General features: G+C 44.6%; 2 protein-coding genes across 5 annotated transcripts in view; both read left to right on the plus strand.

Annotated features, from left to right (window-relative positions):
* The first annotated feature begins 2237 nt into the window (after positions 1–2237).
* si:ch1073-303k11.2 (LRRN4 C-terminal-like protein) lies at positions 2238–4765 on the plus strand. The gene is made up of 2 exons (XM_062523921.1): positions 2238–2404; positions 3232–4765. Exon 2 carries the CDS (start codon positions 3240–3242, stop codon positions 3954–3956), a length of 717 nt encoding a protein of 238 aa, XP_062379905.1. The 5' UTR covers positions 2238–2404; positions 3232–3239; the 3' UTR covers positions 3957–4765.
* Positions 4766–5769: 1004 nt separating this feature from the next.
* Positions 5770–25597, plus strand: part of sec24b (SEC24 homolog B, COPII coat complex component) — a 23676-nt gene continuing 3848 nt past the window's right edge. The window contains exons 1-20 of one of the 4 annotated variants that reach the window (XM_062524529.1): positions 5770–6007; positions 7158–7820; positions 8524–8682; positions 9274–9399; positions 11508–11591; positions 12201–12358; positions 14086–14267; positions 15013–15124; positions 15715–15841; positions 16627–16736; positions 17229–17341; positions 19598–19716; positions 19868–19923; positions 20296–20502; positions 20865–20988; positions 21896–22054; positions 22452–22625; positions 22960–23070; positions 23627–23802; positions 24616–24753. In XM_062524529.1, the coding sequence (XP_062380513.1) occupies positions 5914–6007; positions 7158–7820; positions 8524–8682; positions 9274–9399; positions 11508–11591; positions 12201–12358; positions 14086–14267; positions 15013–15124; positions 15715–15841; positions 16627–16736; positions 17229–17341; positions 19598–19716; positions 19868–19923; positions 20296–20502; positions 20865–20988; positions 21896–22054; positions 22452–22625; positions 22960–23070; positions 23627–23802; positions 24616–24753 (3192 nt within the window). In that variant the 5' untranslated portion in view covers positions 5770–5913. The remainder of the gene's footprint in view (positions 6008–7157; positions 7821–8523; positions 8683–9273; positions 9400–11507; positions 11592–12200; positions 12359–14085; positions 14268–15012; positions 15125–15714; positions 15842–16626; positions 16737–17228; positions 17342–19597; positions 19717–19867; positions 19924–20295; positions 20503–20864; positions 20989–21895; positions 22055–22451; positions 22626–22959; positions 23071–23626; positions 23803–24615; positions 24754–25597) is intronic. The other 3 variants (XM_062524530.1, XM_062524531.1, XM_062524532.1) reach the window with 3 other exon arrangements.

Here is a 25597-nt window from a genome sequence, read left to right on the forward strand (position 1 = left end):
CCACACACACACACACACACACCTTGCACTCATCTTCTACTTGCATGTCCTGTAAGAATTGTGATGCGCAAACTGCAGGTGCGATCCACCACTGACTAATGATATCACTTAAGAACTCTATGAAGTGAAGTCATTCCGATAAACACTAACAGTCATGTTTTCTAACACCATAAACTATAAAGCAAAATCTGGTCAATTACATCATTAGAAGTGGGTCTGTGGAACACTGTTGAAATAGCATCTCTTTTTCTTGGGTGGAAGAAATGTTGTGATGTTGAAGGTGCAGCCTAAATACACTAGGTGGCGCAGTAGCCATCCCAATAAGCAGCCTGCCAATCAATCTGGACGATGAATTCGAAGGATCACCCTCTCTCCCACTCTCTTTCTCTTTCCGTCTGTTCTTTAGTTCTTCTTCTAGTCTGTCTGTTGTTTAGTTCTTCTTTTAGTCCATCTGTTCTTTAGTTCTTTCTTTCAGTCCCCCCACCCCCCCCCCCAGATATTCTTTCAGATTCCTTTAATCTCAAAAGACATTCGAGTAGGTGTGAGGAGTGGGCGACAGCGAAGTGGTGGGAGGAATGACTCACCTACTGTAATATATGTGAGGTGGGAAAGAAATGGGGAAGACGTTTCTGACAGGATGTCCAGACAGCTCTTCTCAGTCCCACTTATTCACCGAATGACTGCATTTCTCAGTATGATGAATTGAGACAAGACAGGGACGTAGATAGGGGCGATCATACTCATGCCTGGCGTGCTTGAACTTGAACTATCAGAGGGACTGTGTGCTCAGTGTATAGGCAACCATCCATGGCAGCACTGCTGTGTCACCATCCATGGCTGCTCTGTTGTTTTGTCTAGATCGTTCGTGGGATTGTTCCAGACTTCTAAATCAAAGTGCTTTTTATTTTATTTAATTTTTTTTATCTTTTTCTTCAGATTTACATGGTTTCTATCTCCATGTCTACCACCATATTTGGATAAAAAATGAACATGTTTACACACTATACAGTAGTGAAATCCACATGCAGTGTGTTGTCATGAGCTGCTTGTTTCGACAAGTGATGAAGTGTATAAATCTGAAGGGATTATTTTTGCCGTGTGCCTGTATCGTTGAACACGAATCAAGGATGATCTAATAAAAACGTATCAGGACAGGGCCACTGTACAAGCTCTACAAGTGAGGTATATGCTATGAACTGCTGAACTTTAATTGTTTAAACTCACACACACACACACACACACACACACACACACACACACACACACACACACACACACACACACACACACACACACACACACACACACACACACACAATGCTCTTTACTTAGCAAGATTAATACTGAAAAGATGACTGCTCTACATTTCTTCCTGTCCACCCAGCCCAACTCATACTTCCTCTCAGTGATATGAAGTACATTTTTTTAGTTGAACATTTACAACTAAACAAGAGACAGAACATATAAGACTGCTATTTTAGCAATGGAATGAGCCTACTAAAGTAAGATCAATGAAGAAGGGACGAAGTGAGCAGTCAGGATGTGTACATAAATACAATCACAGGTGAGGTGAATGAATGAGGTTAGACCCCTCCTCTGCTCACACGTTTGCTAACAGGATTACCCTGCTCACCTTTCCCCCTGTGCCCTTATATGGAGAGGGGTCTGTTCTCTTCCCCCTCTGTGTGGAAGGGGGTAGAAATGGCCCCTTCGCTCCAAACCAGTACTCAGTCAGAACCGACCGTCTTGCTCCAGTGCACACACACACACACACACACACACACACACACACACACACACACACACACACACACACACACACACACACACACAATCACACACTCTTTCTTTGTAGACTTGCATAATTACTGTTGGAATGTGTATGACTGTGCTCCATGCTGTTTGAATGGACCCGTTCCATTGGATGCCCTCCATTTCCGTGCCTCGACTCTTAAAAACAGGGGGGGGGGGGGGGGGGGGTTAAATTCTAGCTCACCTAGAATTTACAATAACAAGTTTCGACTAGTCTATGATGTGCCTCAGAAGAACTTTTACTGTTACAGAGACAGAAAGTAGTGCCCAGGGAATCGTAAACATTTCAGCAGCAAATCCATCCCTTCCAAACAATGCCAAAAAGGGATAAAGGAAGAGTGTGTGTGGGAGAGAGAGGGAGGAAGGTAGGAAGAGAGAGAGAGAGAGAGAGAGAGAGAAGGAGGGGGATGTGCATCAAGTGACATGAGGGGGTGTTGGAAGGGAGGAGAAACTTTTGGTGGGAAGAAAAAAAAGAGTGTGCTTGCAATGAGCACGTCAGTCTGAGAGATAAAAGAAGGCAAATCTTGAGGACAACGTCTATCACTGGCAGAGTAAAGAGGAAGTCCTAATCCAGGGGAACATACATTGTCAGGTAGGCTATGGTGGGAAAATACTCTAAAATGGTTTTCTTTTGTTCTGCATTTGGTTGGTTGCTATGACAATGACAGGAAATACTAGACTGTCAATGTGGTGAAAAAAATCTCCTTTTGCAATGTCTTGTGAGTTTGTGTTTGTAACATCTTTATGTAGTAACTAGTAAAACAAGACACTCAAGGTTTTGAGTGATAGGGAAAGTTAATAATTGTGTTTTTAAATGGATGCCATTACATTCCCATAAAAACATTGGATCCAAGCCATTGAATTCGTTCTGTTACTCACAGGCGGGTGCAAAGTAACTTGAGAAGCCAGGCTACTTTTTTTTGTTGTGTGGGGTCTTCTAACAGACCACAATTTTTGCAGCTGGGGCTTGTCAGCTGTGTGGTTTAGTTCCATCTGACTGTCTATTTGTCCTGTGTTTTGGTGTAAATAAGTAGCCCAATTGTTGTAACTGTTACAGTCATTATGCATAGAGTTCTACATTGTTTGTTTCCGAGTTTTGTTGTGTTGATTGAAAAATAAAAGTGAGTTATATGTAAATAACAATTTCTACTTTTTGAGCATTAGTGTCATGGTGTTTGCATTTACATTATCTAGGCTATTGTAGCAGGACTTTAGCTAAGAACGTATTCTCTGTCTCTAGGTTTGTAATACCTTTGTGTAGGTGGTAAAGCAGAATTTATTTCTCCTCAATCAAAAACCAGGGATCACAAACAGATTAAATTGCTGTTAAAACAACATTGTCATTTCATGTTACTTCTTGTTGTGAAATGGGCAACGTTCTGTTATTGGAATGGTCATCATTCTGTTCTGTTTCCATAGAAGCAACCATGCTCATTTGGAATCCCACCATGCTGTTGCTTAGGCTTCCAGCCCTTCTCATCTGTCTGATAGAGAGCTCATTGGCCTCCGACGGTCCAATTCATCTGGTGTTTGATTTTGATGAGACTACAACGACACCACCCGACAACAAATACCCAGATGTCACCAGAGGTGCTGACGGTTACCAGATATGTGATTACGACCTGTGTGTGGCCCAGGAGGAGAGTTGCCAGGACATTGCAGCCAAATTGGGATGTCTGTGTCCAGGGATCACACCCCAGACGGAGCCTCCCCTCGCTCCCCAGGTTAAAGGTGTAAGTCCGGCAGAATCTGGACAGGTCACCGTCCACTGGTGTGCCCCCTTCTCCTTCGTGTCCCAGTATCGGGTCACTGTAGAGGGCAAGGAGGGCCAATCTGTGTTTGAGGGGATGTCCCGCAACGTAACTCTTGCGGGCTTAAAGGTGGGCCAAAGGGTCTGTGTGCAGGCCGTGAACAGCGCAGGCATGAGCTCACTTTCCGAGGAGTCCTGCTCCACGTACCACAGGCCGGAGAGTCAGGCAAGCACACCCTTGTTGGCGGGAGTCATTGCCGGGGGTCTAGGATTCATTTTGCTCCTCACCGTGATGGCGCTCATCCTATGGAGACGGAAGGCATGCTGCAAGGGCGGGACAGACAGCCCCCAGGGCCTGAGAAATCCGTCATTCAGTACTGACGGGACATTGTAGCCTGAATTCTTAGGAACACCAATTAATCACCACATAAATGTGGAGCGGATTTTGTAAATCTGATGACTCATATGAGAGTCATGGGTATCACACAGTAATACCTGCTAATTGGCATGTTTCACTTGAGGGTTAAGCTGTGGTTGTTTGGATGTGTGAATATCGTTTTACTGAGGGTACTAAGCTAAACTGATGTTACTAATGATATGTGCTGGTCTGAAAGTGAGAGCCTGGAGCTCCATTGTATTATGTTTTGGTGTATAACAGGGTCTAATTTAATTATAGGATGTTTGTTATATTAGTGATAAGAAAGTATTATATAAATCATCCACGTAGAGAGGGAGGATATAGCATGTCATATTGACAGAGCATGGGAGAGCATGATCTTATCTAGAGATCAGATACATGTGATACCAGAATTATAGTAATGAGTAATGCATTTGAAGACTGTAAGAAAGAATTGAGTTACTATGTCATACATAAGACCATTTTTGAGAAGTAAGATAAGATCATTTTGGGGCCACGGGTGTGACCTACGACTTTGGTAATAGTGTTACACAACCACATTTCATTTCTTCTCTGTGATTTTCCGATTCTAATTTTAAGCAGTAAAATCTTGGCAAAACTACACGATCTATGATAATGCCTATTCATTTTGTAAAACATAGACTACAACATCTTAGGAATAGTGCTGCTATGAATATTTGAACAAATGATTTCTGTGTCTGATCATTTTAATTTTTCATGTACATGTTTTTTTTTATTGATGTTTGTCTTCTAATAAAGAAAAGAAAAACATGGTGTCACTGATATTGGATGTTAGGCTATCATGGTAAGGTACACAGACAGATAGGTTATGGCCTACAGTTAAGGTTGGATCAGAACTGTAGTCATATGCCGTATTTCCAAAGATATCTGTGAACAAAGAAAATTGATTGCACTGAATGTCCTACATTTGTCGAGTCAAATCACATTTATAGCCTATAGTACACTTAAACACAATTGACCCAAGGTGCACAGTGTATTTGTATGTAGGACGGACACACACACACACACACACACACACACACACACACACACACACACACTCACAGCAAGAGAGAGAGATAAATTTGTTGAGAGAGAAATTTGTTGAATTTTATCGGATTAGCCTAGTTGTGGTATATGGGCACACTTATCAAGGCAATTATTACTATCAATTAAAATATGATGATGCCTTATTTAGGCTACTTTGATAAGCTCACTACTATTTTACTTGACAACTTGAAATAAAGCTGCCCCCCATAACAAACCATAGTCTTTCACTGAAATTGGGTCCTCTTTGTCATCATCTGGACTTTAAACCACATTAGCCTTAGTTGCTTAAAATGAAAAAATTAAATTGAAAAGCTGCCGAGACAGCCTGATAGGCCTATCCCTTTTAATGCTGTGAGAAAATATAAAGAAAAGAAGAAAAACTGCAACCATGACTAGCCTACACACACAGGACCTAATGTTCCCACTGAAGTTAGCCTGGAGGATGCAAATGTGCATCCTGGCAGGCCTACACCAGTGGACAGGTGTTACGCGTAACCTCTTTTTATAGCCTAATGTTGGCCGGTTATAATACATTGTCACAGTTGGTCACTGTTAGCAAATTATTACTACCACAGGCCTAAATGCTGGCCTATCCAAGGCTATATGGCATTTTAGCAGTGATTTGTTTGAACCTCATGCATTAGCCTATTCCATTGCCGTCTTTTATTTTGAAGAGCAAAATTAGATCAACTGAGCAAGTGCCTCTGGTGAGAGCTAGCATAGCAAGTTGGTGGGCTCTGCCACAGCCTTAATCACAGTCAGCTCTGAAGCTAACCTGATAGCTAGGTTAATGGGGAGGCATCAGCGGTGACAACTCTCCTTTCCCTGTCACAACGTTACCCGTATGCATTTTTCATCGACATAGAACTTACTTGGCAGAGAGATGTCGGCGCCGGGCCACACGAATTTGAACACTTCTGTCAATTACAGTTTGAACGCAACCCAGAATGGTGGATCGGCTCCTCCGTATCAGAACGGTAAAACAGCCCTTGGTTGTGGAGATTAAGGCCTTGTTAAATGCTTGTTGAGATGAGATGGATAGAGTGAATATGAGCTAAGGAGCTAACGTTTGCTACTAGCTATGCACCTCTCGCTGTTCAGAGTAATTCCAATGTGTGTCTGGTATTACTGTCAGTTATTTTCATACCTAAATCTGTCATGATGGTGGCCAGTCAACAATGTTTATACAATGTTTAAATGCCATATTTCAGTCTGTCATGGTTTAATTGTACGAATAGTCGTGCTAGATATGATGCCATTCTCAGCTAGCATCAAATGGACAGCCAGTTTCTAATAGATTTACAATAACTGCTACTTGGCTATGGAGGTTGCTAAGCACCCTGAGCCGCTGTGTAGTGCGTTGACATTAGCGTTAGCTGCATTTACCAACGAAGCTGTCCTCTTGCCAGGTATCACAAAATTACAGTTGTGAAGACTAATAAGAGCTTCGTCCTCTGACAGTTTTCCTAAAAAGAGCTCGAACGTTAAGTCCATAAGACACCGAGGGGAACACTGGTAATGTTGTGACAGGTGTATGATGTTGGCTAATTGAAACGGCTAACCGATAATGTTAGACAGTGTCCACTAGCTAGGGCTGGCTAATGTCATGGCTTTTTAAACACCCATGCTAGTCTGAGTAAGCGATGCATAATTCCACATCCTTTAAATACCATAGGGATAATCTATCGCTGTTAGCATAACGTTAGTGTTAGGCACGATATATTGGATATAAGTTACTCTGTTAACAGTTAGCTAGCTAGGTACCCTAGGATAAGAAAGCTAGCGGTACATTTGGCTGCGTTATGATCAGAGAATGAAAGCAGGGGGTAAATAACGTTATTTTTGAGTGGAACAGAATAAAACCACAAGATCAGATGATATCAGCAAATATTGTAGTAATCAGGGTGCCAGGAGTAATGTTAACGTTTTCCAAGCTAAGTTAAGATTGCATATCCACTGTTTAGCTCTCTGGCTAAATCCTTTAGACCCCACATTAATGTCATTTTTATGATGTTTTGCATTGTGTAGACATGGAAATAAGACAGGTAAAATGATAATGATAGCTAATAGTGCTCGAAACAGTTGGTTATCCTCAGATGTATTCAATCATAAAATACTCTTTTCTAGGTCCTGCGCAATCATACCCCTCAACGTATCCAGCTACTGGATACGGCGCTACCCCTCAACATTACCCCTCAAGTACCGGACATTGTGTACCAGCCTCTGGCAAAATTCCAGTTATGAACAATGATTACGGTAACTACTATAGCCAACACCAACCCCCTTTGCCACCTGCTGCTGGGGCAGTCACAGCCCCCTCATCATATGGGGTTCCCCAGGGATCCCTGCCTCCTTCGCAGCCCTACAACACGGTCAACACCCCAGCCTCCGCCGGAGCGCCACTGCATCCAGCAGCTTACCAGCATCCCTACACTATGCCTTCTGCCTATTACGGACAGCAATACCCAGTGTCCCAGGCGCAGTCGCAGCAACCAAATCTAATGGCAGTGTCCAGTGGAGCAAACAATGGAGCTCCCCTGTACCCCATTGTGTCATACCCCTCGGCTCCAGGAAGTAGCCAGTATGGCACGCTCCGATCTTCTCAGGCCCCCATGGGACCTGGACCTGTTTCAGGCCCCAGTGCAACCGTGCCCCCCAGCCAAGCTACTGGACAGTCCATGCCCATGGGAAACGGACCTACTCCCCCCACATCAGCCATTCCTGCTCACCCGGGGTATGGAGCTGCTCATTATTGCCAACCAGCAACAGTTAATGGACAGACAAATGCACGTAAGTATCCAAAGGACTGGTGAATGAATGAATGAATGAATGAATGAATGAATAAATGAATGACCGACCGAAGCATGGCAATATCAGTTTATCTGTGACCACAATGTCTAAAACTCAAATTCAGTTTATGCATGGGAGGTAGTCTGGCTTTCACCATACTAAGCAATCTTTTAAGATTGAACATAAGTCTTGGGAGTCAGCGCTTTATCTCTACTGCACAAGAGGCGTGATCAGTGGGCATAGTTAAAACGACTCTCTATGCATTTGGATAGTACTTCAACCAATCAGAGAGATAGATGTGCAGGTTTCCGGCCTGAGCTGCAGGGCGATTTCCAAATTGCCGGCAGGTCAGACTGGGTTCACCCCAGCCTACATGGAAGGGTTGCATGTGTTTTTAATAAACCTTGTCGGTTTTGGAGTCTCCAGTGTGCGGACATCTACTCCATTTTATCAGGGTCTGTAACCAGCTCATATATTTTGGGTGGAGCATCAGCTGTGTTGTAGCGGCATCTTCAATTTTGCGAGGGAGCCCATGACCAACACAGAGGGACGCAGCAGTGTTGACTGACTCTCCACCAGAAATATATACGAGCTGGCTTAAGGCATAAGCCGAATGCTGAGACACTTACAAAATCTTAAGCTACAACGAATCATTAGACGTGCGCTAAGGAAAGTCCTCCTCTTTTGTGCTCCTTTGTGACAGTCCAAACTCAAGCAATGCAACATTATGACCAAAACATCCATGGTCAAACGACCTATTCCTATGGAGGGATGCCCCCCAAGACAGAGGGCCCTGACGGAGATCGGACGCTTTCAGGAACCCCATCCACCTCAGTACACTCCTCACCAGGCCACCAACCAGGTAAATATCATTAATTATGCTTAAAATGGACATACACAGGGTTGTTTTAAACAGAGCCTATTTGTTTCAAATAGATCATTTCTTCACAAATGGACAAATTAGAAGAAGGTAACTATGACTGAGTGTCATATACAGTAGAGGCATATCAAGAGTGTTAGCTGTCCATACAGTATTTTCATGTATGGTATTTTCACTCCTCTTTTGCTTATAGATTTTTTTTCATATACTATTACTTGCCATGATGGTAGGTACAGTGTAGTTTGCACAAGTTTTCAGTGTAGTTTGCACAAGCACAAGCTTTCGTAAGGGGTCTTGGATTGGCTGCTCACGATCAGCTTTTTCTTGGGATACTTTTAATCTTTGCCTAACTCATGATTAAACCGTTCCCTATGAGGTGGCCGTCCTGTATGGCTGTGTGTGTGTGTGTGTGTGTGTGTGTGTGTGTGTGTGTGAGAATAGACCTCCTGGCCCATCTGCGTCCATGTTGACCCAGTGCTCCTGCATCTTATCCTTTCTCTACAACCCCCCCCAACCCCCCACCCAACTCTACGATGACATCTCGCCTGTTTTTGTGCCCTTCTTTTCCCACAGGTCTGCCGTACGGATACATTACAAATAGCGGGGTTAGCTCCGCCCCCGTCGCGTCCGCCACACCCGCTGGACACTCCTCTTCGAGCTCAGAGGACGAAGACGACGAAGACGAGGATGAGGAAGCAGGTCGGCTTCAGCTTGTTATCCCGATCCCCGCCCCCATCCACCATCCTCCATCTTTCCCCCTGACCCTTTACTTACCCACCATATGTGCACCCCATTGCATAGACATGTTCTCTGTTCCACACATTGTTATGATTGTGTCCCAGTGCCACCCACCCCCTTCACTGACATTGGCTTGTTTGCTTGCCGCCCTGCCTCCACTCCTGTTATCATCTCACCCCTCCATGTTGTTCCCACCTCCCTGCTGTCTGTCACATCTCTGGGGTCACGCCCATTTACCGCGGCCCCAGGAAGTTCCCCGCTCGTTTTCTTTGCTTCTTCGCCGCCAAGCCGACTGCTCTGGTAGATTTTTTTTTTGTCTGTCATATCTCTCCCGCCTTTCTGCTGTCAAAGTGTTGGGATTTCTTGTGGGGGAGGGTTTGTGGCATCAAAGTGCTCAAGAATGGAAGGAATCTTCACAAAGAACCGAGAGGGAGAAGAGGAGAGTAGTGGTTTCCCACAGCTCATTCCATGACTCACCCTAAAACAGCTCCCACTTTCCAGAGCTGTTTCACCCTTACATTGGCTCCAGCTGTTTTTCCCTAGTCGAACTTGAATTTTCAGACCAAGAAAAGCAACGCTGGCTCATGTGAAAAATCATCCCACAACCTTTCGACCCCAGCGGTCGACACAGAAACATATTAATGCACGGGTCATGTGGGTGGGCCATTCATTCCAGCTCTTTTCCCATCCAGTGACAGTGATGTTCTGTGTGTGTGTGTGTGTGTGTGTGTGTGTGTGTGTGTGTGTGTGTGTGTGTGTGTGTGTGTGTGTGTGTGTGTGTGTGGGGGGGGTGTTTAGGGGGACAGAGGCTGGGGAGTGAAGTGTTGTTGTAGCTCCCCCTGGGGCAGTGGGTCCTCGCCGGGGTGTTTTAAATTTAGCCCGTCTCTAATGAAGCTCTTGTTCTGAACTCATCAAGGGGCTCCTGGTGGGACTTGCTTCCACACAGTCACGCTGCCCTGCTCACACTCACCCTAGTTTGACAGTCATAGAAAAAAAAAACAGAAGTGTGTTTGGTTTTGGTTTCCTTCACGCTCCATTAAGCCTCTAGCACCACTGGCTGTTTAATTACTACATACACTGTTTTTTTTTATTTTTTAAACCGCCCTCCCCCTGCATTCTCTGAGCAGGGCAGTTAATCCACTAAGGTGAGAGGTTTAGCCAGGGATAACTGGGGCTCAGCCAATGAGCAGTCATCTTCTTCGTCTTCATCTCCCTGATGTGTTTGTTACTCACTCGCTCCCTCCCTCTCCTGCACTTTCTCGAACCTTCCGCTGGCTGCTCCAACGACCTAGTAGTCCCACCTCTCTGCCTACTGTCTACACACACACACACAGACACACACACACACACACACAGACACACACACACACACACACACACACACACAGACACACACACAAAATTACTGGATTAAGGAGCTCCACAGGTCTCTCTCGCAGCATTGGGCGAGGGTGTTTGTATTGCTGTCCTGTCAGTTCCCTCATCATTTTTTTAGAGAGAGGGAGGGCTAACATGGCTGCTGAGTGGACGATGGAAGGTGGCAGTATCCTGGACGCCGCATGTGGCATGGGCAAGATTCCCTAGGGGCCACGGCAACTGCAGCCTGTGTTTCAGCTTGTTACTTGTAGTAGCTTGATTGTAAATAGTGTGTGGTTGTGTTTGTTTGAGATTGTGTCTTCTGTGTGGCCGTTCCTGTAGTTGTAAAATGTGCACTGTGGAGTGCAATTAATATAATGGTTTGGGAGATTTGGAATGGAGATTAGTAATGGGTCCTGTGGTCAGTTGGTCCGTAAGTGCGTGCGTCTCAAGACTATAGTGCTTCACTTAAGTGTGTCTTAATGTGTTTTCAATGTACAGAAGGGGTATGTTGTTTGTAGGCATGCTTCATAGGTTGTATGTGTGTGTTTGTTGGTTTGAGTTGAGAGATTAATTTCTCGCTCTCTTGCTCTCTCTCATACGCTCCCTCTCTCTTTCTCTTGCCCTCTCTTTCTTTCCCTGTCTCTTGCTCTCTTGCACTCTCGTTCTCTCTCTCTCTCTCTTTCTGTGTTCTCTCTCTGTGTTCTCTCCAGGTGCAGACAGCTCCTCCAGCACTACGGGCAGTGCCTCCCCCGTGCCCAACAGCTACGAGTCCCTGGAGGGTGGGAGTTACGCAGGTGCCTTCACCTTCACTCTTTATCTCTCCTCTCTCCAGCTGGTGTTGTCCCCCTGCTTTCTTCTCGGTCTATCATATCATATCGGCTCTCTCTTTTTTAGAAATATATCTTTCCTTACATTTTATGCTTGGTGGTATTGCACTCTAAAATTGAGAGTGTGACTAAGGCTGTGATGACAAAATGCAGGAATGAAAGATACAAATCTTGCTGTTCTGTTGCAGTTGATTAACAAACTGGTGCATGAATTGAGCACAGACTACACTGTTCCCCCTTATTCTCTTTCACTTCTCCCAGTCTTTCTCATGCACTCTTTCTTTTTGATTAAAATTTTTTTGCTTGTTTGTTTTTAAGTTCCATATAGTGGAAGGGACCAGAGTGCATGTATGGTATATGAAAAAACATATATATATTTTGATAAAAATATGGTATACTTTTACTGTATGAAGTACTGTTTGACATATCTTTTTTATTTTTATATCTTTTTCATTATAGGTTTTGTAATATTGCATACATAAAGTGATTATTAAAGCTCACAACTCTCTCTCTCTCTCTCTCTCTCTCTCTCTCTCTCTCTCTCTCTCTCTCTCTCTCTCTCTCTCTCTCTCTCAGACCCAGCATCCATTCCACCCCATGGGGATCCGTCGCGGCAGGCTCCGTTTGGCTACTCGTACCCGGCCATGCAGCCCAACTACGTCCAGACAGCTCCCAGGTCCAACCCCGCCACCTCCTCAGGCTTCCACCAGTCTGGGTACCAGGACATGTCACAGGTGAGGAGGTGAACTAGCCTGGCATAGCCCTACGTAAGCTTCTCCACTCAATTTTCATTTCCCTTCACCATTACGCCTGGGTCTGATCCCATTGAACTCGATTTCTCAGGATGCATTCCATCCGGACCAATCAAAGAACAGGGGGGATGGGGGGAGGCGGGTGTTAACGATGACGTCGAGCATATGCATGCACGTTGTAGTCTCTGTAGCTGTCACGACCAAATGTTAGCGATTGGGTAAAATCAGGCCCAATCGTTTCAAACTTCAACAGAGTTCACGCCTCCTGGCTGAAATCGATTCTGAATGGAGTAGGTCCAGACCCTCTGTACGATATTAGTACGAGGGTTTGGTATGACCAGGCTAGAGGTGAACCAGGCCGAGATCTCTGCTCATCTGAACCTCGACCTCACCTCTGAACCAGATACGGATCATAATTAGTTCATCTCTGCTGCCTTCACTGGTTTGGTTTGGCAGCATCACGGAGAAACAAACAGGAAAACAATTGCTTAGGTTGTCATGGTTTTTCCCCCCAGAAAATGTATCAATGCAGAATGGAGAGTTAGTTTCCTTATTTGCGTAACACAATTTTCACTGGATAGTTTTGACAGCCAGTATGGTTTGAGCAATGCTGCTTGATTGGCTGTATTGCGTCACACTATGTACACAGTAGGAGTGCTGAGTGAGATCATACACTACTCACAAAAAGTCATAAAACAGATATATGGCTTTCGGGTGAAATTTGTTGGCCTTAGTTTCAATAAATTCTTTGAGATGAGGAAATCACCATTGCTTGCTTCTATTTAAATGCCCTACTTTCGTGATATTATACCACTGTAGCTTGAACTTTACATTTTCCATAAATGTCACCCGAAAGCCAGATATTCCTAACCTTTTGTGAGTTGTGTATATCCAGCGTTGGGTTCTATGGTGATGTGAAGTTGCTGGAAAGGGTAGTTAACAGTTTAAGGATAGTAAAAAGTTAAGGGAGTTAGATGGTCTGTAGGAAATGTTATATTAAACAGCTACTTGGCATAAACACTAGCCATTAAAATGAGATGTTAGCTCTCTATTAAATGTGAAAAGTTTGTTTACCTTTATATGTTCGCTCCCTTGACATTACCCCTTGAATGTTGAATAGCAAGCAGCCTGAAACTGACCGCGATAAAAGAATTGCAAAATCATTAGATTTTTTTAAACAGGCTTCTAAATGTATTTTATTGTTCCCCAAAATCAATGGTGTCTTTATGGCCAAGTCATGTGGATGAACATTATATGATATCAACAATGTTCTGTTTATACAAGTAATTATAAAAAATAAATAACATTCAAACAAAGAGACTTTAATATGTCTCTCTTCTCTAGGGCTAATAGTGAAGTTTTAAGAGCTTGCTTTAAACTACCCTCTGAGGAGGCAATTGTACTGTACATACGACCCTAGCGCTGTGTAGCAGTAATAAATGCATGCTACTCTGGAAGCCTGCAGTAGAGGTCTGTGGTCCTCGCGCCTCTAAAGTAGGGTTCAGACCAAAGATTCCCGACGAGACGAGCCGCGACGTTCTAAAACCTTGCGACTGCGACTCAACGTGTTCAATACTCTGCGACGGCTTGCGACTGCTTGCAACTACGTGCAACTTCTAATTCACACCGCTGCAGCTCAGTCTCGTCGCGTCGGGAATCTTAAGTGTGAATTGGGCTTAAGTCCTCTCTGTGTTGTCTGGGCGTCCCAGCCTTTCCCCAGCATGTCCCAGCTGTCGGCGGCGCTGGGCGGCCTGAGCGCGCCCGAGCTCACCGTGGACAGCCTGCGGCCCGTCAACCTGCTGCAGGAGCGCAACATCCTCCCCCCCACCCCCACCGCCCCGCCCGAGCCCAACCTCAGCACCGACCTCAAGAATGTCAACTGCAACCCTGAGTAAGGCCACATGCCCAAACCGCTGTGTGGTTGTGTGTCTGTTTACATCTTGGATTGTGTGTGTGTGTGTGTGTGTGTGTGTTCGTGTTCAACAGGGTGTATATTTGCTTCTGTATGTGTGTGTTTTCTTCTTTATATTTAAGCTTGAAACTGCATACCGAAGAGCAGTGTATCAAACACTCCTATCTAAACTCTCATACATATTTAACCAGTCACAATGACACACACAACTAGTCATTATTAGTATGAAACCACTAGTCACCATCCTACACTCTTGTTGTAACACGCATTATTAAAAGATTATGAAATGCACACCTCGTAATTATAGAGGAATGTCTTGAAATCACTGAAATGCACGCACACCCGAAGGTGTCAATATATTTTATTCACCTGGTACTTTTCCTAACACACACACACACACACACACACACACACACACACACACAGCCTTGGCCTTCAGAGGAAAAGAGCCCTGGTCTGATCATTAATTCATAGCACTTGGCACCCATCTCAGTACATTTCACTGACCAAGCAGGAATATAGCCACCCGTTATCAGCCTCAGGCTACTTATTTTAAGGTTTTCATTTATCTCTCTCTCTCTCTCTCTCTCTGTGTGTCTGCCTGTCTGTCTCTCTCTCTCTCTGTGTTTGTCTCTGTCTCTCTCTCTGTGTTTGTCTCTCTGTATCTCTCTCTCTGTGTCTCTCTCTCTCCGCCTCTCCCCCTCTCCCCCTCTCCCTATCTCAGCACGTTCAGGTGCACGCTCACCAACATCCCCCAGACCCAGGCCCTGCTGAACAAAGCCCGGCTCCCGCTGGGCCTCCTGCTGCACCCCTTCAGAGACTTGAGTGTGAGTTCTGTGAGTTATCGTTCCCTTTCAATCACAATACTTTATACAACAGCCGAGGGCCACACAGCTAGCTTTAGTGTCAGATTGAGAGTTCACTTTTAACGATGTGGCTCTATACAATAACTGTGGCCCACAGGTAGCTTTACGGTGATGTTAATGAATGATCTTGTGTGTTGTGTTACATTGTTATGGTTAAGGCCCTTTGATCACACACCTGTGTGAGATGCTGTGATTTGGCAGCATGGATAATTGGATGGCAAGAAAATGAAAATGTGTAGTGATCTCCCCCCTCTTTCTCAGTTGAGGTAAACATTGAGACTCGAGGCTGGTTTTCCATAAGTCTCTTCACTAAGAGAGAACTCAAGTGAAAATCTCTGTTGAAAATATATATTTTAATCCACATATGGCTAACTGGCCTGCGGTCATCTAAATCAGTGATTCTTAACCATAGGGCCGCCAGCAACCCACCGAGGGCCGCAACAAATGTTCAGTTTTGCATCTGAAAGGTTAAGAACCCCTGATCTAAATGGTCTGTTCCACTATTGTGGATCATCACTCGCGCAGTGTAGTTTTGAAACCTGCCCTCTGCTTCTTGGCAGCAGCTACCGGTCATCACCTCCAACACCATAGTGCGCTGCCGATCGTGCCGGACCTACATCAACCCCTTCGTCTCCTTCCTGGACCAGCGGCGGTGGAAATGCAACCTGTGCTACCGGGTGAACGATGGTACGTACAGTACGACGATCTGAACATCTCTTCCTCTAAGACCCGACTCTTGACATTTTTGTAGCTCTGGCTTTAAAGGTGTCCTGTACTGTACAAGCAAAGGAGAGAGCTATGAGTTGAAGGAATGTGGACGTCAATAAACACGTTCGCCTGCGGCACCCATTTTAGAGAGCCTAGACAGTTCACAGCTCTGTGCGTTCTCTTGGTGCTGAGCCGGCTGTTGGTGCTTGGTGTTTGTGTTTGGACTGGTGGTGGTTGTTAGGGTTCTGGAAGGTGAGAAAGGTACCAAGAGATGGCTTTCTGTGGGCATTTGCTGGCTGCGGGAGGCAAGGCGCTGATTCATCTGGAGTTTGAAAACTGGGTGTGAGCGAAGTCAGGGTAAAGGAATTAGAGAAGCGGGGGGGTGGAGTCCTTGATACATACATTGGTCATCTTGTTGGTAGTCATTTTAAAATCTGTTGAAAATGTTTTAAATGTAGCTAAAATAACTATTTAAATTAAGAACAGTCTACTTACTAACTACTTATTTAAGTTTATGTGTTTTTATTTTTGTGAATGGCAGCTACTATGTCGTTGTAATCGAGTGAAGTCTTTGTTGTATGAATCAGTTGTACAAAACATGTGGAAAAATTAGTCACCGCTGTAGCAGATGGGATTTTCAGTGAATCGCCACACTAGTGATTTGCCACCCAAAACGCTGTTTAATCTCTAACTTGGCCTACTGTAAGCCCCTTTTTAATCCTGAGGCAGAGAAGCGTGACGAATAGATTGCTCATTTCTTCCAGTTCCGGATGAGTTCATGTACAACCCAGTGACCCGCTCGTATGGCGAGCCGCACAAGAGGCCAGAGATCCTCAACTCCACCGTGGAGTTCATCGCCTCCTCGGATTACATGGTGAGTCCTCTAAGAGGCTGGCTGGCTGGAAGGGTCAGTAGTACCGATTTAAAAACACAGCCAGTCGGTCATTAAAGTTTCTCATCAGCACTCTTGTCACCTCGTCTATCACCACATGGTATCATACACCATCATTTTTGGTCATCAGTTTTTTATCAAGAAGTTGTGGTTGTGTTCCTTTACAGTGATGAAATGATAACAGAGTTTAATGAACAGATCCTTGCATTAGATAAATATATCAGCGTCAGACTGACTGATAAGAAACTTCTCTCAGGTAGCAAGCAGCCTGCAGGGTAAACGAGGTCCACTCACTAATGAGTGTTTTAATGCTGGAAGTCGCAGGCCACATCTTTGTGCTTAATTGGATGAGGGTCACGTTGAGACGAGAGACCTTTTCTTCTCTCCTCACATCCACGGTCATTCATTTCTCTTTTCACGGGTCACATGTCTTACTCTGCCGCTTTTCTCATCCCTTTCCCTCCCTCTCTCTAGTTGCGGCCGCCTCAGCCGGCGGCATACCTGTTTGTGCTGGACGTGTCTCATAACGCAGTGGAGGGAGGCTACCTGAATGTCTTCTGTCAGGCCCTACTAGACAACCTGGACAAGTGAGTGCTCCCACTCCTTAAAACCCACACAATGTGCATTTAGAGCAAGTTCACACCTAATGATAGGCCTGTTTTAGGTGATTAATCAATTAGTTGTTGACTATTAAATTAATTGGGTATTGTGGTAATCGTTGATGCCTCAAAATTCTCTTCTGCTTAATTTACTCTACTGTGATGGTAAACTAAGATATTTGGCACTTAACATTTTTTTACCACTTTTTGGCATTTTAGCGATTAAACAACTACTCAATTAATCAAGAAAATAATCAACATATTTAAAGAATATGACAAATAATCAATGGTTGCAGCCTTAGTTTGTTTGATGTTACTTGTTTCTGGCTCCCTCTGAGTTGAACTGTTTCGGCCTTTTGGTGTGTGTAAAGTCAATAGCATTATTTCTGTGGGCCCTAATCTTGTTAATTTCCTTCGCCTTCCATGTGAAAATTAGTATTACAATATCTAAGTCCTATTTGCAGTGCACAGAAGTGTGTCCTATTTATTATGATAAATAAGGTTGCCTTCACACTGGGTCTGTTTAACTGGACTGTACCCAAGTGCGATTACTCCTGCCAAGCCCTGACCCAACTGATCTCATTATATATTTGTTTGCAGACCTGGGTCTACACTGTGTTTCAAATTATTATGCAAATTGGATTTAAGTGTCATAAACATTTAATTTTTTGTTTTAAACTCATGGATAGTATTATATCTCAGAGGTCTTTGGATCATTGAAATTAATCTCAGACACCTGTGATAATTAGTTTGCCAGTTAACCCCAATCAACGGAAAACTACTTAAGAAGGATGTTCCACATTATTAAGCATGCCGTAGGAAGGAAAAAGTATCTCTCTGCTGCTGAAAAGCGTGGAATTGTGCACTACCTTGGACAAGGTATGAAAACATTGGATATTTCCCGAAAGCGTACAGTATGTGTGATCATCGTACAGTGAAGAAATGTGCAGCTAATTCAGAGCACGAATGAAGACTAATTTTCAAACAGTCTTAAGTGCCGTACTAGATGGTCCAGATCGATGGAGTAATGGATGGTTGGTGAAAGGCCACCATGTCCCAACAAGGCTGAGACATCAGCAAGGAGGTGGCAGAGTCATGTTTTGGGCCGGAATCATAGGGAGAGAGCTGGTAGGCCCCTTTAGGGTCCCTGGCGGTGTGAAAATAATGAGAGTTGAGTTTCTGACTGACCACTTTCTTCCGTGGTATAAAAAGAAGAATGGTGCCTTCCGTAGCAAAATCATCTTGCATGACAAATGCACCATCTCATGCTGCAAAGAATACCTCTGGGTCGTTGGCTGCGATGGGCGGGAAAAGGAGAGAAACTCCTGGTCTGGCCCCCATCTTCCTCTGACCTCAACCCTATTGAGAACCTTTGGAGCATCTTCAAGCAAAAGATCCACGAGGGTGGGAGGCAGTTCACATCCAATCAGCAGCTTTGGGAGGCTATTCTGACATTCTGGCAGCTCTGGGAGGCTATTCTGACATTAAAACATACAATCTCCAAGATCTCACAAGTTCAATGGATGCATGAATTGTGAAGGTGATGTCAATGAGGGGGTCCTATGATAACATGGAACTTGTCCTGTTAAGATGTTTTTGATTGAAATAACTTTTGACTTAATTTCACCTCCTAATGCTGCAAATTCAACAAATTACCATTTTTTTGTTCTTCACAACCTATAAAATGTCTTGAAACTCTGTTGTGCATAATAATCTGGAACAGTGCATTTTGAGTTTTTTTATTTTTTCGAGGTTTGTTCGATAAAATTCTCATTATACTCTAACGGTTGATGACTTGAAAATTAGACTGACTGTCTTTTGCATCAACTATTTAGGAAAATCTGAGGAAAATGTGATTTGCATAATCATTTGGAATGCAGTGTATGTCATAAACACTAGTTTCATTTATATCTATATTACTTGGCAGCGTTGCAAAAATAGCAATCCGCTTCGCGTCGTGCCAAACAACGCCCCTTAGCTGTTTGATTACACAGTATAAACCACAGCCTCTCGAGGCTTATTGCTTAAGTTTATATCCTGGTTTTGGAACAGTCAGATTCAAACTGTTCTGGAGTTCTAACAAACCGTACCCCATACCTGGGGTCCAGACCAAACTAACTCACCTGGGTCCGGACCAAGCGGTCTAGTGTGAATGCACCCTAAGAGCTGTTGTTTACTGTGTCAACAACGGAACAATAAAATTGATTAAGCTTACTTAATTTTCTTATGTCTAACATGTTCTAGGTTGCCTGGGGATACGCGCACACGAGTGGGCTTCTTGACATTTGACAGCACCATTCACTTCTACGACATGCAGGAGGGACTTTCCCAGCCTCAAATGTTGGTGGTCTCCGATATTGATGGTGCGTTACTGGGCATGTTTGTTTGTTGTCCCTGTTCCTCGTCTGTATATTTGTGATGAGTCATAGTGTTGTTTGTAATGCAGTTGCCATGCCTTATGATATAAATGGCAGGTCTTATGACTTACTGTTTTGTTTTTGTTTTGTTCTGTAGATGTTTTCATTCCGACTCCTGACAATCTACTAGTCAATCTGAAAGACAGTAAAGAAGTAAGTTTATCACGTTGGGTTCCTAACATTGCCACCTTTGTTGTTATAGCAATATTTCTCATTGTTGTTATAGCAATATTTCTCATTGTCGTTGTAGCAATATTTCATGTATAGTTGCCATGGCAAAACACAAAACACCAAGAATTAAGTTCTGCAAATCAGAGATGCAACAAAAATGAAACACACACACACACACACACAGCATACACACACACACAGCATACACAGTAAAATGTATTTGTATACAATGTACTGTATACTCAGCTGTCTCTAAGATGGTGAATTAAGTTTATATTAGTTACTAATCTCTATGTGTGTGTGTGTGTGTGTGTGTGTGTGTGTGTGTGTGTGTGTCCTCTGCTGTTGTCCTAGCTGGTGAAGGACCTGCTGACTGCCCTCCCCAGCATGTTCGCTGAAACGCGGGAGACCCACAGTGCCTTGGGCCCAGCGCTGCAGGCCGCCTACAAGCTCATGTCCCCTACGGGCGGCCGCGTGTCCGTGTTCCAGACCCAGCTGCCCACCCTGGGGGCCGGCAAGCTGCAGTCCAGGGAGGACCCCAACCAGAGGTCCAGCACTAAAGTAAGGCCATGGTCTCGTACCACTACTACTGGTGCTGCTGCTGCTGCTGCTACTGCTGCTACTGCACATGTATTTGAGTGTCACCAGCTTTGGCTGGCCAGGACTTGAAAGGTGTTAAGAATACCATTGCACATTGTCTGAGATTGTCGCATTATCACGTTTACACAGCGTCTCACAAAAATTGTGTCCAGCAACAGAGTTAGATTTTTTTTCTGTGTCATTCACATCCTTACAGTATCAGTGAAAGGCCTTTTGGTGTGCTGCTATGTGCTCCTACATGTGCATATAAGCCAGTGAAATTCTGCAATGTCACTTCTATCTGTGTGTGTGTGTGTGTGTGTGTGTGTGTGTGTGTGTCACAGGGGGTTCAGCACCTGGGACCAGCCACTGACTTCTACAAGAAGCTTGCCCTGGACTGCTCTGGGCAGCAGATAGCCGTGGACCTCTTCCAGCTCAGCTCTCAGTATTCCGACCTGGCAACATTAGGTACGTCTCCCACCACTGGCCACGGGACACTGGTTTCCTCGCTCCCACTCTCGGGTCAAAGCGACCTCAAAAACACCCACGTTTCTTTTTTTTATTTTAATCATAAACACATACACATTTACACACTCTCTCAAGCACACACACACACACACACACACACATTCACTGACGCACTCACTCATTCATTCACTTACAGACACACACACACACACACACACACACACACACACACACACACACACACACACACACACACACACACACACATGTATTTGTACACTCATACTTACTCACCCACAAAGTATTAACTATACCTGTACTACTATACACAGTATTTTTAACTCACTTGCGCACATAGTACTAAAGGTTCTCGAAGTCTTGTTACGTCGTTTCTAAGCTAGAACATTTTTGTCACATACAACCCAGGCTCCAAAAACCAGCATAAACAGCCTGGTCCACCCTGGACCATGAAACAACAAACTGCGTTCCAGCCAATCACTGACAATATGCGCATTCAAGACAGTTTCAGTCTCACAGGAGGGAGGGCCGAGCTAGCTCTCTGTTTCGTTTGATAATACTTCAGACATCAGCAAAAGTGACGTCACCCAACTGTGCTTAGAGAACATTTATAACCTTTAGAACTATACTACTATATTAACTATTCACTATGACAGATGAATTAACCAGCTACACACAGTGGGGCTTTGACAACTAGTGATTTTCAGCAGTCGACTAGTTGTTTGTAATGGCAGTCGTCAAGTCGTTAATTTATTTGGTAATTAAGTTATTACCGTAATATTAAACAATTGATATTAAATATTAGTTGACTTTTTTGTTATAGTAGCTATTAACTACGGCAGAGGAATTAACCAGGTGCTGTCTGATCTCCTTTGTTGTGTGTGTGTAGCTTGTGTGTCCAAGTATTCCGCCGGCAGCATCTTCTACTACCCCACATTCCATCACGTGCACAACGTCGCCCAGCGGGACAAGTTCCGGAAAGATCTGGAGCGCTACCTCACCAGGAAGATTGGCTTCGAGGCAGTCATGAGGATACGCTGCACTAAAGGTGAGCCCACCCAGGGGCCTTTGGTACACATAACTAACCTAACACCGCACCCAGCCACCGGAGATACAGTATGTACACATACCGGTATTTATAGCCCACTAACACATATAGGGCCTGCTGTAGTCATGCAGATTTCACTGTTGCGCAACGTGTTCCCGATATGTTCAAGTCATTTATTGATTTGGAAAGATTCGCTGTGTCGTGGGAATTATTTTGTCATCAATCTACTCGACTAAATTGCACAATAATCCTTACAACAACTAAACTCCTCCTAAATATTCCTTTGATAAAACTATGAAAATGTTTTGTGCTGCTTCTCAGCTTGACGTAAATGCATTACGGCTGTTAGTATTGGGCGTCTTGATGTGATATACGCTCTTCTCCTGCTGCCTGACAGGGCTGTCCATCCACACATTTCACGGCAACTTCTTTGTGCGCTCCACCGACCTGCTGTCCCTGGCTAATGTGAACCCGGACTCGGGCTTCGCCGTGCAGATGTCCATCGAGGAGAGCCTGGCCGACACGTCGCTGGCCTGCTTCCAGGCAGCTCTGCTATACACGTCCAGTAAAGGTGAGGAGGAGGAGGAGAGGAGCTCTGTGGAGCTGTGCTGCCACCTGCTGGCCTAAGTTATGTAGTGAACACTGTAACTTGGTAGACATGAAGAAATCATTTGTATTTGTGTGAGATTGTGTGAATTTTTTTATTGCTAGAAATGGAAATCATTTTCATCACGTTTTTCTTGTTATGGGTACTATACACCTTTTTATTTGTAATGTAGTGATTATTTTGTTAATTTGTTGTGCCAAGAGTGAACCCATGTAAAGTAGAGATGACCAGTATGGTATGCTAAATTAAGTGTGTGTGTGTGTGTGTGTGTGTGTTTCCCTTGCCACGACTGTATCAGGGAAGAGACGGATCCGAGTGCACACGCTCTGTCTGCCAGTGGTCAGCCAGCTGAGCGATGTGTTTGCGGGGGCGGACGTTCAGGCCATCACATGCTTACTGGCTAACATGGGTGAGTGTAAAAACAAACAGAAAGCTCTGTGTGTGTGTGTGTGTCTTTGTGTCTTTGTGTATGTGTGTGTGTATGTGAATGTGAAGTGGACATGCCCAGAACACTATGGCTGAATCTCAATGTCCCCCCCCCCCTAAGGTCTAAGCCCTGAACCCTCACACACTTAACTGACATCCGTTGTAAGTGGTCAAGTTTGCAAGGATGTAAGGGTTCACAATTTTGCAGTGGGACAGCCCTGTAAGCCCTCACCAAGTTGCTGGGAACACGCCTCGCAAGTGTGCGAGTGTGTAAGTGGAAGACATTGAGATTCAGCCTGTTCATCTGTTACTGTACCTACTCACTTAACACTTAATGGAAGAGTCAATGACCCATTACAGTGCAGTGTCCTACAGCATGTCTGCTTTGGCTTGCCTGTGTGATGACTCTTTGGAGCAGTGTTTGGGCTGGAGCAGTGTTTGTGGAACTCTTTTGGGGTTATGGTAAATCATTTGCAAAACTCAAATAACTATCTTGCCCTACATGATGGTTGTGTGTGTGTGTGTGTGTGTCTGAGCAGCCATCGACCGGTCGATCTCGTCTAGCCTGACGGACGCACGGGACGCGCTGATCAACTCGGTGGTGGACTCCCTGGCGGCGTACCGCGCCAACGGCTCCAACCTGCAGCCGGCCGGCCTCATCGCCCCCGCCGCCCTGCAGCTCTTCCCCCTCTACGTGCTGGCGCTGCTCAAACAGGTGGGGGCGCTCTCGCTCACCAACACACTCACTCCTCCACACAGACAGCACCACAACACATCACTTAGTCAGTTATGAACGTTTCGAAGGTGTGTCTGTGATTATACTTGAATTGCATATACTTGCCTCTGGAATTTTAAACATCTTGAGTTTCGCTCGCATTTCCCAAGCGTATATTAGCTCAACCTGTCTGACCAGTTTTTAGCTGGATGGAATCTCGATGAGTGTGTTCAGGTATTCAGATGTCATGCTATAAGCGTAGTTGCCTGTCACCATTCCTTTTTAATTTACTCCTCTGAATTTATTACTCGATAAGTTATACTTATTGAGTGCCTATAGCGGATTTTGACCTTTTCTTTCCTTTTTCTATTGACACTGTAAATATTACCTTCCCAATATAACACATATGCAGCTGTGCCACTATATTGAAAAGGTCAAAACCTTGAGAAAGTTGGACTTTTATATCATTAATGATTACACATCCAAACGGTGTCATAGTCGACACTGCAATGTCTTTGTTCCCCCCACTCATACGCCTGTCTGCTGTGAAGGGCTCTGGAGATGTGTGCAGAATTTATGGGGTTCATCAGGTCCCTTTCCACAGGTCTTTTAAAATTATACTTAGATTATGAATGCAAACTGCATGGTGCTTTATTGATACACCTGTGGAGAAGGACCTGATAAAACCCATGAATACACAATCAAACAGACCAAAACAAAGACCTACAGACGAAAAGTTTTCTGCTTCACGCTGACGCTTACGCTGCTCCCTCGTCTGCCCCCCCCCCGCGTCCCGTCCCGTCCCTCCTGCAGAAAGCGCTGCGCACGGGGACCAGCACGCGCCTGGACGACCGCGTCTTCAACATGTGCGAGTTCAAGAGCCAGCCGCTGCGGCACGTCATGCGCCTGCTGCACCCCGACCTCTACCGCCTAGACGGCCTGTCTGAGCAGGTGAGGGCCCCCCCGGGCCTCCCCAACACACCTCACACAGTTACATTCACACACAGTCAAATATGTTGTTGTGTGATTTAAAAGTGCATATGTGATTACTCCATTGGATTCCATTTGTGCTTAAGACTTCTCATACTGTATGTACAGTAATTTCCCGCATATTAGCCGCATTGTGTACAAGCCGCAGGAAAGTGTTTTATGCAAGCTAAAATAAACAAAACCATATTAATACCATATTAACTGACCTTGTGTATTAACCTCATAGCTGAAGAAATTTTGCAAAATCAATGTATAACCCACGGCTAATAGTTGGGAAATTACGGTACACATTTTTTTCTTTTCATTTATTCATGGGTTTCATCAGGTCCCTTGCCACAGGTGTATCAAATCAAGCACACAGATTATGAATGCAGACTGCGTGGTGTTTGATTGATACACCTGTGGCAAGGGACCCGATGCAACCCATGAACAGATTTGTTGAGCGTGTGCGTGCAACTGCTTCATTTGATTCCAGAGATGAGAACCGTTTGGCCTCAAGGGTTCCCATGAGGTTCTAGAGTACTGGAGGCTGTTTGTAGCTTTTGACAAATAAATTCAAGTGGGGACATTTGTCAGGGTTCCCACACTCTTGAAATGTCGTGGGAGGTGCTTATGTTAAGATAAACTCATTTAAGGACTTGAATGTTATTCAGCTATATTGTGGGCGAAATTTCCTGTCAAAAAGTGCACAGCATGGCACATTGTGATTTCTCACTACTGTGCCGTGGGCATCGTCTTGAAAACCGCAGGTGTCAAGTCAAGGAAGTGGCTAAGAATAACGTGTTCAAGAAGACAAACCGTTGGC

This window comes from Sardina pilchardus, chromosome 21 (genome assembly GCF_963854185.1).
Source record: "Sardina pilchardus chromosome 21, fSarPil1.1, whole genome shotgun sequence".
Taxonomy (NCBI): Eukaryota; Metazoa; Chordata; class Actinopteri; order Clupeiformes; family Clupeidae; genus Sardina; species Sardina pilchardus.